Source organism: Macaca fascicularis, chromosome 4 (genome assembly GCF_037993035.2).
Source record: "Macaca fascicularis isolate 582-1 chromosome 4, T2T-MFA8v1.1".
NCBI classification, from domain to species: Eukaryota; Metazoa; Chordata; class Mammalia; order Primates; family Cercopithecidae; genus Macaca; species Macaca fascicularis.
Genome location: NC_088378.1, coordinates 32,497,151 through 32,515,964, shown reverse-complemented (window position 1 = coordinate 32,515,964; position 18,814 = coordinate 32,497,151). Strand labels below are relative to the sequence as shown.

Below are 18,814 nucleotides of genomic sequence, written 5' to 3'. Positions count from 1 at the left end.
GCGAAAGAATTCGAACAGGATTCAATGGGAGGCTGTATAGCCAGTACCTTTATACCTCTTTACCTATAGTGAGCCATGAAAAACATAATACATTTTGGTGGGCATAGAAAATACTAACTAGTATAAAGGGAGAATAAGGCACTATTTATTGTCCCAGAAAAAATAATTTGTCAAACACATCCTGGGTAACTGTGAAGACTAGGCATTTTTTTCCCTCAGAGTTTATTCTTCTATTAACATCATTAGACTAGGTTTTTTGAAAACGGGGAGAGGCTCACCAATGGGAACCTACCAGCTCTGGAAGGGACTGTCACCGTCCCTTCCCTCCACCTCAATCCAATTCACACTTTTATGATTGGCTTCCTTTTTGACCCATGCTTGTTAATTATATCCAGCTGTAGGCAAATTGCTCTTCCAAATTGGCAATACTGAGCTCTCAAGCTGCTCACATTTTCTGCTTCCCTTGATAAAACCTTTGGAGCATGCATTTTCTTGACTAGTGTTTCTGAACTAATCCTCAGTTATGGATATTTTAAGGGTTCAAGGGACTTGCAAAATAACTCTGGTTGTGAATACAGTGTATGTCTTTCCATCTGATCAGAAATTACCTAAGACCATATAGAGAGGAGAATTTCCTGAGAAATGCAGGCAAGTAGCATCACTATTCCTCTTTTTCCTGCATACTCTGTTGTCAAGGTCTAAGAGCCTAGCTAACTGGACAGGTCACAGTGCAACTCCAGGGAGGAGTCAGGCTTTGTTCTACAGTCCAAGGTTACAATGCCCATCCAAGGTGATAGCTTTTAAGGGTATGACAAGCACATTTTTCCACTCTGGAAGTCCCTGCTCCATCCATGGGCTTTATTGTCAGAAATTCCCTGTCCCTCTTGTCCCCGGGGATTCTTTTGACAACACACGCACCCATGCAAGAAGTTTCCTGTAAGAAAGTGCTTATAGGTGTGTTTTTCTTCTTTCAAAGAGAAAATAGAAGCTTATTTCTACCTACCAGGTCAAGAGGCTCTGCAAGAAGAATTGGCTTGAGGATTTTGACACCTGACTCAAATAAAAATTTTTAGAGATAAGAATTAGGTACATAGGAATGGGAAGAAAATGAGATTTAGAATCTGAAGACCCAGGTCAGAGTTATAGTCCTGCTATTAGCCAGCAGCATAACCCTGGGCAAGTATTTTAATCGCTTTAAGCTTTGGTTTTCCTCCTCAGTTAAGTGAAATTAATCATACCTGTCTTGCCTCCTTCACAGAGTTGGAGTGAGGATAGATTATGATCTATCATATTCATGTGGGTGAATATGCTTTACAAACTAAAAAGCATAATATAAGCAATTAGTTATTATTAATAAGCTGAGAATATTATCTAATTGCTTATAAATACATGCTGTGTGTATACTCATGATCTGCCACTGGGTAAATATAAAAACCTTGCTTCCGCTCAATGCAAGTTTGTGCGTAGTCCTTCAGTGAACAAGGAAAATAACATTTAGCAGCTGTTATCAACCAGGCCCTTTCATGTCTATACTCTTTTTTTTTTTTTGAAATGGAGTCTCACTCTGTTGCCAGGCTGGAGTGCAGTGGCACGATCTCAGCTCACTGCAACCTCCATCTCCTGGGTTCAAGTGATTCTCCTGCCTCAGCCTCCTGAGTAGCTGGGACTACAGGTGTGTGCCACCACGCCCAGTTAATTTTTGTATTTTTAGTAGAGACGGGGTTTCACCATGTTGGCCAGGATGGTTTTGATCCTCTGACCTCGTGATCCACCCACCTCAGCCTCCCAAAGTGCTGGGATTACAGTTGTGAGCCACCGTGCCTGGCCTGATGTCTATACTTACAAGCAAATCTGCAGCTGTACAAATATATATATATATATATATATATATATATATATATATATATATATCATTTAATCCTCTAAAAATATTATTACTTCATTTTCACATGAAGGAAATTAAGATACGGTGGTACTAAATGTTGTTTAAGGCAATGTTCCAAAATTCTGTTCCCTGAAACCCTGGTCCTGAGACCTACTCCTCTATTCAAGGGTTCTGTGGTCCAAAACTGAGAAATAATGCATTTTTTTCCTTCCCCAATAGACTTATAATGCACAATACCATATTGGAAACCATGGGAAAGATCCTACAATAAAGAAGCTTGCTATATTGAAGAAATCTGTTAAACTTTGCTCAGTCCAGAGTTCTCCAAGCTAATTTAATCTTGAGGCTGTATTTTTGAATTATACTTATTTAAATCTGATAGAACTGGGATTCTTCAGAAAACACTCGCCAAATGCAGATCTAAGGTTATGATTGGAGTTAGTGTGTGGTAGATCTGCAATCAGAACACAAAGCTGTCCTCTTTCAAAAGGAATACTGTAACCATATGCCAAAACAATAAGAAAATAGAGAAGAGCTGCCATAAAATTTTAGTATACTACATCTATTGCTAATTATATTAATGCTAAGTTTTGAAATTTTTTCAGCGTTCTTTTTTTCTTGGTCATAGTACACAGACTTTTGTCTTCTGCTTTTGTTTATTGTCATAAAATATACATGGTATAAACTTTATCATTTTACCAATTTTTGAGTATATAGTTTGGTGGCATTGAGTCCATTCACGTTGTTAGGCAACCATTACCACCAGCCCTCTCCAGAACTTTTTTATCTTTCTAAACTGAAACTGTAATGTCTTCTGATTATTTTACCCAACATTTGATCATAATCATTTTTCCATCTTGCAATTTACTCTTTTGTCATAACTTTCTAGTGGCTATGAGATATTCTACTATATAATGCTTATGAATCTGTCTATTGTAGAATATTTATATTCTCCACTTTTTTGTAAATGATAAAAATCTTACTGTAAATAACATTTTTCATATTTTGGATTATTTACTTGCAATAGCTTCTAGATTAAAGAATATGAAGATTTTAGTGATTTTTAATGCAGGCTGACTTTTTTTTCTAAAAGTTTAACCAAATTTATACTTCTATTGATTCATGTATTCATTTATTCTTTCAAATAAGCAAAAATCTACTGATTCCTAATATTTGCCAAGCACTTAGCTATGTAGAAGACCCACAAGGTTTCTACTCAAGCGATTTCAATCCATACTGGCAGCATTAGTTAGGCACAAAAGGAATAATGTACTCACCTAAAAGTTTTATTGCATTCTTTTGATTTTTAGTGAGAAAGCGTCTGTGTTGGTTTGCTGATTTCTTTTGAGAATTTCCTTTCTTCTCTTTGCATTGCCTCCCCCACTTCTCACTTAAGTATATGTCTTTGGGTAAGTTTACTTAATCTATAACCTTGTTTCCTTATTTGTCGAATGGGAATACTAATTGTACCAAAGTTTTCAGAATTGTTGTCTGAACTCAGTGAAACACTGAAAATCTTGATGTCTCAATGTGACATTGTATATCCTAAGACTAGAGCCTAGAACATTTGAAGAACTTTCTAAACATTACCTGCTATTATTATTACTTCCATGATAGAGAAAGTAATAAAGTTTCAAGAAATGAATCTTCTATCAGCTGTCCCCCAAAATGGGCAAGGTAAGAATTGTGTGTACTTTGTCCTGGCACTGTGTGAAAATCTTTAAAGAAGTTTTTTGTTTGTGTGTTTAAACAAACAAATTACCACGTCATGAACTTCTTTTACATTTCTCACAAGAGTAGAACAGATGAATTAGTATATAGACGGTAGGATTTTGTTTTTTTTACTGGGGCAAATTGCTGCTAAATTTTAGGAAGTTCTACTGTCCTCAAAAAGAAAAACATGTCCCTCAGTTTTTTGTTACCTGGGATCTAGGAATGTTCTCTAATTAAAGAAATAGAATGGTGATGGTGTGCTGAAAGGTATAGGTTAATGAGTTTAAAAAAATATCTACATTGTACCCTAAGGAAGGATGAACTTAACTGTGTTGAACTCAATTGACAAGTGTTGGGCTAGTCAGTGTGCTAATGAGCAGGCTACTACTCTCACAGAATTTTTAAAAGTCTCTTCTGCCTGATATGTATGTGTGTATAATATGTATGTATACATGTATATATTTGTGTGTATATTTATTACGTTTTTATTTCCACAGGCTCTGTCATAAGTCTGCTCATTAATAGCATATATTTGATTAAAAGAATATGGGGCTTGGTAAATTATGTGAATGTTATATTAAAATGAATTTCACATTGTCTTGATTTACAAAGGCCAAGATGTGTGAGAAACTGACAGATGTCAATCAACAGACTTGTTTTAGTAATTGTACATAACACATAAGAATTCTGAATCAAAGTTATTATGTTATTCAATTGTGGCCATACCTATTTTTTTGTGATATTTCACCAAAATGAATAAAGTATGTACCATACAGTCTTACCACAGAAAGTAAGGCAGGGTGGCATATGGTGAAACCACTTCAAGCTGCTGAAGTAGTTAACTGTGAAATATTTTACTGTCATAATATAGCATTATTTTCTGCCAGATGAATCATTTCAAAGAAGCTGTTTTCATGGTCAGTGTAAAAGTCCTTTTGTTAAATACTTATGCCTTAACTAGCTACTAGATATAAATAATAATAATAATAAAACCACACACAAACACACACTCACACACACACCCTTTCCTACCCCACCAGACCTAGGTGCAGGGAAGGGATAATAAGCCCTGATGCAGTTCTTAGGTGAGAAGTGGAAAGGGGCCGGAAGGTTTCGGAACAACAAGCAAAGTCAGTGAAGCAGAGTAAATCCAAATACTTGGCAAATGACAAATAAACCAGAAAGGAGACACGCCAGCCGTTCACGCTGGAAAGTTACCGATTGTTTATTCTGGTTCAAGTTTTATTTATTCTATGAATAAGGGACAAGTTTTCGATGGGGGTGGGGTGTCTTATTCCTTATTACAAGAATAAGGAAAGGGGAGTTTCCAAGGCGGGCGGGTGTTTCCTCAGGGCACTTCCACACTCCCCTTTCTATCGGCAACCGCTCGGGGGGGACCTCCACCTTGGGGACGGAACCCCAGGACGCCTCTCCTCGGACGGCAGGGGTTTCTCTGCGCGCGTCGTCGGTCGTCTGGCCGCACGGCTTACCGAACTCTCGCCTCTCAAACTCTGATTTCTGGAACAGGGCAGCGAGCTGCGCCGGGTCCCCTTTCCCGCCCGCATCCCCCCCACCACCCCGCGAGCGGCGGCTGGCGGCCGGGCCCAGGCAGCGAACAAAGGCGGCGCGGGGCGCGGGGCGCGCGGCCGGCGCTGGCGCGCGTCTCTCCGGCAGGAGGCGGCGGCGGCGCCGCGCCCGAGCCCGCATTCCTCAGAAGCGCCCGGAGCCCGCGGGGCGACGTCACCCCCGGCTCCGCCCCCGTCCCTCCCCGAGCAAAGTAACTCTTGACTAACAGGAGCAGCCTCCGCCGAGCATGGAGAGCTGCCGCCGCGGCCGGCCGGCGACGTTGGCAACGCTTTCGCCCCAGAGGTAGTTTGGCGACCGCGAAGAAGGAAAAAGTGCGGGCGGGCGGCTGTCCTCTCCCGGTCCTCAGCCCGCGAGGCCCGGCCCGCGCCTCCGTCGTGGATTTCGCGGCGATCCCCCCGGCAGCTCTTTGCAAAGCTGCTTGAAACTTCTCCCAAACTCGGCATGGATACGGCGGCGGCGGCGCTGCCTGCTTTTGTGGCGCTCTTGTTCCTCTCCCCTTGGCCTCTTCTGGGGTCGGCCCACGGCCAGTTCTCCGCAGGTGAGTGGCCGGGGGGCGTCCCCGACTAACGCCCGGAGTCCTGGGCTCACGAGGGGTGAGCCAGGTCCCCGCCAGGACGGGGGCAAGGATCGTGGGGAGCTCTCGCGGTCCGTCGGGGGTGGGGCATACAGGGTACAAGGAGGGCTGTCCCCAGAGTTCGTGCCAGGTGGGACGTGGGGCACCCATTGTTCCTCGCCGAAGCTCGCTCGGGGCGCACGCTGGCACGGTCGAGCCGGAGACTGTGGGGACCTGCTGGCTTCGGCATCTCGCGTGGCCTGCGCCGGGCTAGTGGGGAAGAGAGAAAGAAAAAGTAGTTACGACTCCGGTGACGGCGCTCTGTTGCTTGTGCTGCGGGCTTGTTGCTGTCTGCCACTTGGGTGTTTAAACAAATTCCCCGGGAAGCCATTGTCAGAAATGTGAAGATTCGAAGGGACTGACCTCGGCGCGCTTTGCCAGGTGCTTTTTGTCCCGGGAATAACCTCCCCTGACTATTGTCTAACTACTTCCCCGTCCCTCCCCGAGTCCCATTTCTCCTCCCCCAGCGCTGGGTTGCTCCTGGGCTTGCCCTGTGCGCTTGGGCACTGCCTGGAGCATGTTCTGTGTGTGTGTTCGCGGAGCCCTGTAAGATGTGTTGAAATGCGGTTCTAAGGACCCACTCCGAGCGTTCATGGGGATCGAGGTCTGAGCACCCGGCGGAGGGAGCCTGACTCGCGCTTGGGAGCCCGCTCCTCGGGCAAAACCACCGGCAGGCTGGCCCCGCGCCTCCCGGATCCGGCCTGGGGCTGGAAGCGGACTGTAAATGACTGCCTTCCGCCGGGGGAACCCAAAAGGAGACATGTGGAGCGTCTCGCAGTAGCCGTGGGCGTTCTCAGTCAAGCCGCTCAAAGAAGTACGTGAACCCCGGCTCTCCCGGTCCCGCCCTCTGTTCCCCTCCAGTTTTGTTATCCTTCATGTAGGTTGGTTGCTTCTTTCGTTCTCTCCTCTGGGGGCTCTGAAGTTTCACCAGGTGGACGCTGGGGAGCGGGCTCCCGAGCACTTGCCTACCTCCCGCCTGTCCTGACAACTTTTCTGGCCAACCTACCCAGCTTAGCTCGGCTGGCGAGCGCATCCGCTGCTGGGGTTCGCGGTGCAGATGGAGACGCAGAGGTGGCCAGAGGGTGATGGAGAAGACGGGAAAAGCGACAGCCGCGCTCCTGGCTGAAGCCGCAGGACGCAAAGAACTTACTTTGTACCTGACAGTTTCTCACGTTGTTGTGGCTGCCCTGTTTCCTGGAAATAAACTCAAATTGTTGTTTTCTGGAGTAATCGTTTATTTCTCTTCCATTTCCCTCTTATCCCCGCCCCCTTTAGAACTATGTAAAGGGAGTTAAACAACAGATTCAGGTGGCAGCATGTGTCGTACATTCAGGCAGAGATTATGAAATGGCAGCATGCAGAGGAAAAGCCCTGTATATAGGTGATGTACGCAGAGGGTAACAGCTCTGTGCAAAGAATGATCCGATGATTTAATTGAATTCTTTCTGGAGTAAGCATTACTGCATGCATCTCTGACATATAATGCCCGTTAGTATTGAAACCGTGCTTGATGTAACTCATTATATGCAGGCAAGTTGGAGTGAGTATTGATTTCTGAACAGTATTTGTCACTGCACCGAGAGCCTACGCTTGAAAAGGCTTGTAGTTTGTTAATTGAAAGTTTGAACTCTACCAGTTGCATGATTAAACTTACATGTATTCAAGAGTTGCAACTATTAATGTCGCCACAGCTGATGGATATATTTTCAGCAGTAAAGAAACTTTTCTTTTTCTCTTTTTAAATGTTATTTGCACTTTAATTAACAAGTAAATATTACGTTTCCTCCAGCTGAATGTGCAAATGAGCTTTTCTGATACCTGGAGTTTAGAATGTACAATAAACAATTGTGTTCTTAGATATCTAGTTCTAAGTACTTTAACTAAATATGCCTGGCTTTTCTTTAGTGACAAGCATAACATTTGACATTATGTTGTATATTTAATTAATATAATGTGCATTCCTGAAAAGTATAGTAATCACACGATTGCATCTCAAGATTTTGCTCGTTAGGAATGGATGCCCAGAAATGAATGTCTTTTATTCCCAGAGTTTAAAGTCAGATTGCGGATTTGCCTTTCTTCACAAATTATAAGTTTGTTTTGTTAATACTTCCTTTTTTCTGGCTATCGTAAATCATTTGATTTTTTTTGTCATAAAATTCTATGGCAGTCAGATTTGTTGCAGACATAGATTAGAGATGTATTGGAGATTGGAGGTGTATTCTATTTTTCTGTTTTTTCTTATATGTTACTTTACATAGTGAACTTCTATTCCTTTTGAGAAATTTAAATAAATACACTTTAAAAGTTCAAGACAAATTCATGTTGAGAATTTAAAAATATCTTAAATATGTCTTTCAAATCATATTCATTGAGATCAGTTTACTTTCTGATACCATGTGGTCCCTAATGTAGTAAGCTTCAAAAGCAAATTTTGAAAGGCTGAGCATTGAAAGTATATGACATGTGTCATATACTTACTCAGTTTTCTTTGTTTAAACCAAAAATGCAAGAGTGTTTTCATTATTGTGACTTTTTTCTTAGCTTTTGCAGTTAAAGTGTAAAACTGCTGCACTGTGAGCCTCTTTAAAACCAGAACTTTCTGTAAATCTCAACTCATATATTCTTTCAGTTTCATCTCTCACTTAAAATGACCCCCATGTCATATCTGAGGAAACCGAGGCATAGAAGAATAAAGAAGTATTAAAGTTTATTCACTGGGTTGTATAGCTATGATATCTTGATATCATAATGTAAGAAAGTTTTCTATAGGACTTAGATGACTGACAAAACCAGATGCAGGTAAGGTGATTTGGAAACTCAGCTTTCTCATCTGTAAAATGGGGATAATAATACCCGACCTGACCTTTCCACATGGTTTTTATGTTTAAATGAAGTAATTTATGGGAACTAGCACTGTAAATCACAAAGCATTGTGCAGCTATCTGGGGTGTAATCATCATTAAGTGCTTTAATTTCGGCTTTTTACTGCTTCCAAATTCTCTCTCCAGTAAGTGCAGGCTGTTCAGGATTTGTGTGTGTGTGTGCGCGCACGTGTCTGTGTGTTTTCACTCAGCCAGTCGTTCATTTTAATTGTTGTTAAACATAATTATTGTTAAACGTAAACATACTAGATTGGCCAGACCATAATTTTGTCGGCACAATGATCGATTATCCTTAATTTTTTTTTTTAACTTACCTTGTATAAATCCTTACTTGAGTTAGACCCGTGGAAGAGTCACTATTAACATTCCTAGTGTTTCTAACTACAGAAAAAAAATATTTTTAGTCAGTTTCTTTAGCTGTTGGTTCAGCTTTTCAACTCTGTGTTGAGAATAATATGTAGCTTTTTAGATGCAGTCTTATCAATGACCTAGAGAGGGACCATTGTCTCTCTTGTATGATAGGAGCCTGGAAATACAGCTCGAGATCCTGCTTTGTCTATAGTTCCTGACATGTCACCCTGTTGATGTGCACTCACCTGATGCTTAGGACCCTGTAACTCATCTAAGCAGCACCTGAGCAATAGCTGACTCCTTGTTGTCTCTTTATGTGAAATTAATTTCTCTTACACTTTTTACCTGCTCAGAAGATATATTGGAGCCAGCTTGCTTTAAGGTTTGCCTGTTAGTTTTTTCGGTTTGGATTGGCTAAATATCCCTCAGTCCTTCAATTCATTAAAACTCCACATTCTAATCACTAGCAATCATATGTAGCTGGACATTTCCAGAACTGTTTTTTCTCTCTCTAGTCCCCTTGTATCTGACTCTTCATTTTCCTAGATCGCGAGATGTAGTTTTGTGTCTGGCCTACCCAGATGGAAAGAGGCGAGTCTGGCTGCTGTTTGGACATTGGCATGTGTACTGCTGACAGCTCTCTCTTTGTGTTCATAAATGTGAATTTGAAAAATAAATCAACCGCTCTGCCACTCTGCCCCCTCCCACACTCCCTCCTACTCTTCTCTAGCAAAAACAGAGCCCCACATACATATACACAAGATCACAGCCTTTTTGGTTTTGCCAAATATATTTTAGTGCTGTACATGTCCTTAAGAACTGGAAATATGACTCATCCACTATCCAAAGCTAATGCCAGCATTCCCACCAACTCTCATATTTCTAGCAATGATGGTTTGTTACAGGTTTTTCTGGCCTTTAAAGGAATATTTAATTCATGTGATATGATTCCATATAGAAAAAGTGTGTTGGCTACTAATATTTTTAAAGTGCAGTGTACCAGGTCTACTCAAACTGGTATTAAAAACAGTGTAAATCATGCTAAATAGGGATCTATGCTGCTCCCATTTCCCCTACTTGCTTTTCATGGAGGGCAGGAAGAGAGATGCTGGAAGATTGAGAGCAGGAAGCATCGAGAGAGTTTCTTAAGGACAAAACAAAGAACACAGGGATTCTGTGTGTGTGCACGTGTGTGTGTGTGTGTGTGTGAGTATGTGTGTGTATGTGTCTTTGATCTTTTACTTAATTTTCAGAAGAGGAAAAATAGTCCTATTTTTGGCTTGTTTATTGAAATCAGCCTTTGCCTTTGCCCAAACACATTTATTTCTAGTTCTGTCAATGTCAAAATTTCCCTCTGTGTATTCCTCTCAGTCTTTATGCTTTGATCATATGTATCTGGTCTGTGTTCCTTTATCAAATGGTGTTTCTTTTTGCCTAAAAAGATGTAATTGCTTTTGAACATGACTTGTTTTTTTAATCAAAACTCATGCTGTTTGTCATAGTACTAAAAAAAAAGCACAAGACACAAATTCATGATAGGTCTTAAAATAGTATTTGATAACAAAGTAAGTGAATAATACATTAATCAGGCTAATTTTTATTTCAATTGAAGCAAAAAGCAAATGTGCGTATCCATAAACTAATCTTTTAATGTCACAGAACGTTCATTTGTTGCTGTCTCTGAAAGTCTTTGAGTTCCCTTTTATAAATGGGGATAGACAATTTCAGAACCATATTGCTTGATATTTTGAGATAAGTGAGATGAGTTACATACAACTATGCTTTGGAAAACTTAAAAAATGTTATGATGTTTGACGTCATTGTGAACTCTGAATAGTCTATAAACTTCACACTCCACATTAGTGCAAATGTGTTTTGTGAAAATACTCCTAAAGAAATGTAGTTTCACATAAAAGGTTTTTAAAGTTTCATGAAGATTCTGTTGCGGGAAGTATGTTTATTTTCCTTTTGTATTCTTGTGGGAATTCTTTCGATCTGTATTTAATATTTTAATAATGAAAACTAAGTGTATGTAATTTTAAAACTTAGTTTTGTGAGGTTTTTTTTTAGATTGTTGAGATTCTGGAAAACACTGGGCCCGGGATCTAAAGATCACATTGATCCTCTCGTGGAACATTGCCATTTCCCCACTTAACTCTGGTTGAATTTTTTGGCATTCTCTTTTGTGTGTTGATAATCCATAAAAATTACAAGTGGCTTATTTTGTCACTTAACAGTTGTTTTAGGATCAAATTAAGTTGTCCTAAATGGAATAATCCGTGTTTCCACTTAATATGATTATTGAGCTCTGATAATGAAAATGATGAACAGGGCAATGCTGGCTGAATCCTCCAACAGGTGTCATTCTAGGAATTGTTTTAATAAGGGGAATTCAGAAACAAGGCCAAATAAAATAGTGTGTAGTGGAGTTATTGTTCGTATTTATTTTGTTGGGAAATGTGAAAGATGTAAGTATGTAGTCCCGTGTGTGAATACATACACACACACACACACACACACACACACACACCTCTTAACAATGCTAGGATTTAGTTGTAGAAACATTTAGGTTAGAAGGAAGGTAAGGGCATCTAGAGATGGTATCAAAACTTCATACTTACGTTTTTGGAAAGAGTAGTGACAATAGATCATTACTTTATTTCATAGATGTAGAAACGAGGAAAATAAGCTGTATATAATCTATACTGTATACTATACTATACTGTTATATTTTAAGGATAAAATAATAAATCTTTCTCCAGATTGGTGTCTATATATATAAACCCTTCCCAGTGCAGCCTGTTCCTTAACCAGCTGCTCATAGGCCGATTCTCCAAATGTTGTTCAAGGCTGCAGCTGACCAGCCACAGAAATTCCCCTAATCCTTGTTGGACAGTGGAGGTGACCTAGCAGCTGCTTAAGTGGCAGACTGGCAACAGCTCCTTGATGTGATTTTTCTTAGGTCATTCAGTAAATTCAAGAGTAGAGAGGAAGGCTTTCTAGGGTCCTCACTACCCACCCAGGGATTGATGCCTGATTGCTTCATGGGCATTGTATTCTTCGCTGCAAGGTGTCCTGGGATTTTGTGATTCATGGACCAATATAATTAGCATCATCTGGAAACTTGTGATGATCTGTGATCATCTATCAGAGCCACCCCAGATTTACTGAATCAGAATCTGCATTTTAATTAAATCCCCAGGTGATTTGATGGAAGATTTAATTCTGAGAAACACTGCTCTAGGACAAAGAAAACTCAGCTTATAAAGATTGTCACATGCACTTTACTGTAGAATTTCAAGAGGATTGCAAAAGGATTAATTATAACCTGTAATACATTTCCTTGGATTTTATATTTCTTTTTCCTTTCTTTGTCTCTTTCTTTTCTTTTGTTTTTATGGAGATGGAGTGTCATCCTGTCACCCAAGCTGGAGTGCAGTGGAACGATCTCGGCTCACTGCAACTTCTGCCTTCTGGGTCCAAGAGATTCTCCTGCCACAGTCTTCCAAGTAGTTGGGATTACAGGTGCGCCACCATGCCCAGCTAATTTTTGTAGTTTTAGTAGAGATGGGGTTTTACCATGTTGCTCAGACTGGTCATGAACTCCTGAGCTGAAGTGATATTCCCATTTCAGCCTTCCAAAGTGCTGGGATTACAGGTGTGAACCACTATGCCCGGCCCCCGGAGTTATATTTCTGATCAGTATTTGCTTGAGTATTATTTAACATTCCAGACACATCAAAACAACAGTACTATAGAAGTTTTTTTAAAGAATGCTCAGACGATTTTGAAAAAAAAATTTTCATAAGACACTAAAAATAAGACTAGTTTTGGTTATGAATATTTTGTATAAGAATATTTAAAGATAAACATACTCTTTAAGGAACCAAACATGCTATATGCAAATCATTTTTAGCATAATGTTATGTTGATACAGGAAATACTATTCCCTCTGATATTACTAGTAACAGTCTCTTGCTTTATAATTCTCTTTTTCATGTAAGTATAATTTAAGATCTTTGTAATAAGGAGCTCATTTATAGGACAGTCAAATTTAATGAATGGGAGTTAGTAGGTAGAATGCATTAAATATAACTGGTGTTCTTTTTATTATCTTTTGTGCTCATATTTAAGAACAAATTCTTGTCAGTTTTCTCAAGAGAAAAATTATGATGTAATAGACAGTGTACACTATTCATGTCAAAACACAATTTTACTTGCATTTTATAGCTTGCTTTAGCATTCTTTTAGAAAATGAATTTTCCCAGAAGACCTAATTGCCTTCTTATTAATGAGCCTCTAAGTGTTTTTTGTTATCCATTTACTATTCTAAATGTGTCTACTTGTGCTAACTGTTTCAACGGTGATGTCTCTGATTAAATCACAACTGCTAGATTTTTTTTCCGTTCACTACTGGTTCAGAAAATACTGGCATAATGACATGGTTATGGCAGAGACTAATAAAAAACACGAAGTAAAAATTAATATTCACCCATTACGGTTGGCTGTATCATGAGATCAGAAGCTGGAGTTTGGGATAATAGCAACATTCTCTACATTTTTGATACTGTAAATAAAAGTCTGCCTAACCTATATTGTCTTAAATTTAAAATATATAATTTATTGAATTAATTAACTGTAAATCAGTATGATTTCCATATGTACTTAATTTAGACACTGATGTTTATAAAAAGAGGTTTAATAGGAGACTGATCACTGTTAGAGGAGAAGTAGTGATGGAGAAACTCTGAGAGGGCACTTTCATATATCTTCAAGAGTTTTACAGTTACTTTTTCTAATTTTACTCCAAATTCTAGAACTTGTCTTTTTTACTAATCCTGCTTTTATTCTTATGAGCAATAATTAGGTTCATTTATTTTCTTACATGTTGGAGAAGAGAGCTTTTCCCAAAGCAATTGCAAAAATAACAATATGAGCTGCCATTTACTGAGATCCCATGACCTGCTAGGGCCTGTGATCAGTGTTTTACATAATTTTAAATCCTCACAATATCCTTTAAGATGAGGATCATCTCCATTTTACAAACTAAGGCCTAGAGGGGTTAAGTAATAACTTGTCCCAAGTGGCTATATGAGTCACTGGTAGAGTCAAGATTCGTTAATGAATGTACACAAATGTTAAAAGATTAGACAGTTCTTTGGTTGCATCTTGGCAGAAAATGTAACCCAGACTGGTTGTAACAAAAGGTGAATTTGTCTCTCCTAACTACAATTCAAGTGGAGCTTGATTTAGAAGTTGATGTTTCTCTGCCTGTTCAGTTTAGTTCTAGGGTATTCCAGGAGCTTTTTAGGCTACATATAGAGGAATGATGACTGTGGCAGCTCCCACCCAACAAGATCCCAAGTTCAAGTCCCTTAAGGAAATGTGAATTATCTGCTGGTTGCCACTGATAAGACTCTAAGGTTTACAGTGATTGAATCCAGTAGATCATGTATCCAACCATTTAATCTAAGGCTCTGACTGAGGGGAAGTTAGTGGTTGATTGGCTTAGCCCAGGGTTTATAAACTTTCTGATGGGGAAGAAAGAAGGTGGGAGATGATGGGGAAGAGACAGTGGGATCAGATGGTTCCCTGTTGTGGACTACTAGTTGATCTCTAAGTGGGAAAGAGTGGAAGAGAAAGAGAGGAAAGAGGCAATTTGTGTCTGGCAGGCTTGTATACATTTACAGATCACCTGTTTTTAATCTGAGAGTATTTGTTGGCTTTCCTTTTAAGGACTACTTTAAAGCATGAATTTATATTATTTCTGTTATTTTATTTTCCTTGCCTCAGTATTGAATTAGTCTAACGTTAAAAATTCGTAGAATTTGGTGTTAAAAAAGACCTTAGAAATTAATGACCCTTTCATTTGACATAACTTGCCCAAAGTCACACAGGTAGGAAGAACTTGAGCTCAAATTAAAGATTTTAATATATAGGTTAGTGTTCTTACTATATATATACATCATATACCAATGTATTCTTTCTCTCTCTCTATATATATATATACACATATAATTTTCCTTAAGAGTAATCTATATAGATAATTCTCATTTAAGATTAAAAAATTTTGGTTTGTATTCCAAATTTCTGAAACAATATTCCAAATATAAACCTGACTTAATGATTGGATTTGAATAGTAATCTGAATATAAGGTGATAATATGTCTGTGAATGCGGAGACCATCTTGGATAACTGCTTGGTTTTCAGATGTCATGACAGAATTTATACATGTATGCATGTACAGGTGTTTGCTTGTATGCATTTATTTATTTTTAATAGAAAGCAAAGGGTAAAGTAAGCTATGGTAAATGATATTGACACAGACAAAACCTACTAACTCTACTATTTTTGAAAAGCTCAAGAGATGATGGTGATTTTATTTTTAATTTTGATCTTCTAACCTCTGCTGCCTAACTTTATTATGTATATTTGAGCAACATGGGATTATTAGGAAGAGTTGCTCTAAGAAATATCTTGGGGTACTAAGTAATGAATAAAATATAGAGAAGTAGCAGCTGTTTGCCTAGCTACCTCCTCTCCTAATGAGAGATTTACCCAGGCTGTTTTAATCACATGTTAGTGCTAGTGGATTTGACTGAGGACCATGGCTGTGCCAGTTGAGGCCAGGGGGTAGTCCCCAGGCACTTTAAAGGTCCATAATGGCACTTTAAAGGTCCATAATGGCCCTTCAGTGGCCAGGGCAGCTGGCCTAGCACATAGGGGTGAAGGCAGTGGTTGAGAAGGAAGGTTTACTGACTTCATTGTGCTTCCCTCTGTCACTGGAGGCTTGTTTTCATACACTTTCGTCTATTATCATAAATAACTTATTATAATAACTTATGACTCTTTTTCTGTCTTATTTATGTCCTTATGTGATGACTGTCAGTCCTAAATGATGAAGTTTGTAATAATTTGCCCTAACCATCTGGTCGGTTGGAGCAGATTGCTATCTAGTGTTGACTCATTATGCCCCTTTATCTAAACCAACACTTAAATGCTCAGGAAATATATGAATGAGGTGAAGGAGCTGGCAGCAACCTACTTCAGAGCCAGAGCCTTTGGAGATCTATGCAGGAGGCTGTTGAATGCCCAGAACGTTGGCCTTGCTACAGGATGACTTGTGTTCCAGTCTTAAGCTCTGTCACTTTCTGAGATTTGGGAGCAATCCTTTCTGCTTGATCCCTCATTTCTTTATCACCAAAATGAGAATATTACAATGAAGAATGACTTTAATGTCTTGTCTGGTCTACTGAACCAGACACTTTTAAGGTGAAAATGAATAATATATGTGAAAGTAGTTTTATATTTGTAAACTACCATAAAAATGTAAATTTTGTTAGGAATAGAAACTTTGACGATAAGGAAAGTATTGCCGAAGGCACAAAAAGTGTATATGCTGAAGAATGGAAATGAAAACAATAAATGTTCATATATTTGCATGTTTAAGTGATACATTGCTTCTCAATGTTCGGGAAAGTGGTATAATAAAGAAGAGTGAGCATGGTTCTTGTGAATAATGGGTGATTTTGCAATCATGTATCAAAAAGTGCAGTCTCCCCCCCCAACTTTTTTCACATATATGTACTTCCTATGTATGTATAAATAAACTTTAATGCTACCAAGTAGTTCAGTAGCCCTCCCATATCTCTGGGGGATACATTCCAAGGTGACCAGTAGATGTCTGAAACTCATATAGAACCCACCCTTATATATACTATACTATGTTGTTTCAATTGACAGTGGAAATGGCTACTGAGTGACTAACAGGTAAGTGGCCTGTACAATATGGACACATTAGACAAAGGGATGATTCACATCCCGGGTAGGATGGAGCGAGACAGCATGTGATTTCATCACGCTACTCAGAATGGTGTGTAATTTAAAAGTTATTTATGTCTGAAATTTTTTTGTTTTCTTTAGACGGAGTTTCGCTTTTATTGCTCAGGCTGGAGTGCAGTGGCATGATATTGGCTCACTGCAACCTTTGCCTCCTGGGTTCAAGTGATTCTCCTGCCTCAGCCTCCCAAGTAGCTGGGATTACAGGCACCCACCTCCACCATTCCTGGCTAATTTTTGTGTTTTTAGTAGAGATGGGGTTTTGCTATGTTGGCCAGGCTGATCTTGAACTCCTGACCTAAGGTGACCTGCCCACCTCAGCCTCCCAAAGTGCTGGGATTACAGGTGTGAACCACAGAGCCCTGCCTGAAATTTTTCATTTAATATTTTTGGACCACAGTTGACCAAGGGCAGCTGAAACCACAGAAAGTGAAACTTTGGGTAAGGGGGTCTACTGTATTTGTATTTCCTCCAGATATTCAATATAGATTATGTGATTATAAAATAAGTTGTTAAAGAATGTAAATGTGTTTTAAGTACATATATATCATATATAGAAAGCTGTGTGCATACTTTTTTCCTTTTAAAATTTTTCATGATGAGCTAGAACATGCTCTTGTCATCAGAGCTGTTCTGCACATGATTCTGATGAGGTTTATATTCTTTGATTTATACTTTCACTTCATGTATCTTTGAACACCTTACTACGTGCCCATGCTGTGCCAGGTTTTGAGTGTGCTGGCAAGTAAGCCAGCAGTAACTTGTCCCAGTGCCTGTGAAGCATTTGTAATGTTAATGACTTTTAAGGCATGGTAATATTTGCATCGCTCCCCACTTCTAGTGATTCACAAATGAAGTGTGGGGCTTTTTTGGTAACTGACCATATATTTTGTAACTGACCATACTCCTGAGATGTGGCAAGTATCAAAGCTCTGTCTGTCTCAGTTTGCTGATTCACTTCAGAACTTGCCTAGGATAATTCCAGTCCATCTGTAGTCTTTCCATGGTCTTGAAACTACTCAAACAAGTAAAAGCCTACCGAAAAAGAATTACAAAAACATTGCCACAATGATAGTAAAATTCCACCAAGTGGAATTTCCCGAAAGTTGAGTAATCCAAAATGTAAACAAAGTCAAGCAGAGGAGAGAGCACATTTGTTTTCTGGAGGTTTGCTGTCACTAACTCTCCCTCTGGAAGCAGGATCGGGAAGATTGGTGGACAGCCTCTTAGACTACAGCGTATGTCAGTGTGCATTTACAACCTGAACATTCACGTGCAGAATCCTTGGTTGTTTGGCTGCAGAATCCTATTTGCTCTGACCTGCAGCTGCTTATGAACTGCCTCTGTTGCCTGGACTTTGATTAGCCCTCTCTCTGCTATTGCTTCTGTAGCCCATTGCCCTGTGTAGTAGGCAGCAACAAGAGAGGGAGGCCAGTGGCTGGCAGAGTCCTATCAAGCCAGGAATGAGGGTGGGCTATGACCATCACCTAATTGCCCTGGCATCTGCATCCCATAAGGCACTTTTTGGTCATCCATTATGAAGGGGACAACAGTAGTTATTTAAATACACTCATGGTCTTACCAGGAAATGGGGATTTTGAACTTCAGTCTTAAAGGAGGCCCACATGGTCTCTAGTGTGTGAATTAAGGAGAAAAAAGCAATTTTGGAGAAGTGTAAATTTTTTCTAAGCCAAATTAAAATTACCAAATTACATATACCCAAGGTTCAAATATAGAAATTTAAAAAACTATTTTGTGTTAGTTAAGTCACTGATATTTTATGCCCATTTTATGTTTAAGTAAAAGAATACTTATCAAATACTGATCTCCACACCTAGTATAGAGCATAGTGTTTAAGAATGCGGACATTGGAACTTGACCGCTTGAGTGAGAATATACGTTCCAACATGTTATTACTACATGATCTGACCACTTTCCTT

General features: G+C 39.5%; 1 protein-coding gene across 11 annotated transcripts in view; it reads left to right on the top strand.

Annotated features, from left to right (window-relative positions):
- The first annotated feature begins 5,384 nt into the window (after positions 1-5,384).
- Positions 5,385-18,814, top strand: part of PTPRK (protein tyrosine phosphatase receptor type K) — a 565,022-nt gene continuing 551,592 nt past the window's right edge. For all 11 annotated transcript variants that reach the window (XM_005551791.5, XM_074037021.1, XM_074037018.1 and 8 more), the window contains exon 1: positions 5,385-5,723. In XM_005551791.5, coding sequence (XP_005551848.1) covers positions 5,627-5,723 — 97 coding nt within the window. In that variant the 5' untranslated portion in view covers positions 5,385-5,626. The remainder of the gene's footprint in view (positions 5,724-18,814) is intronic.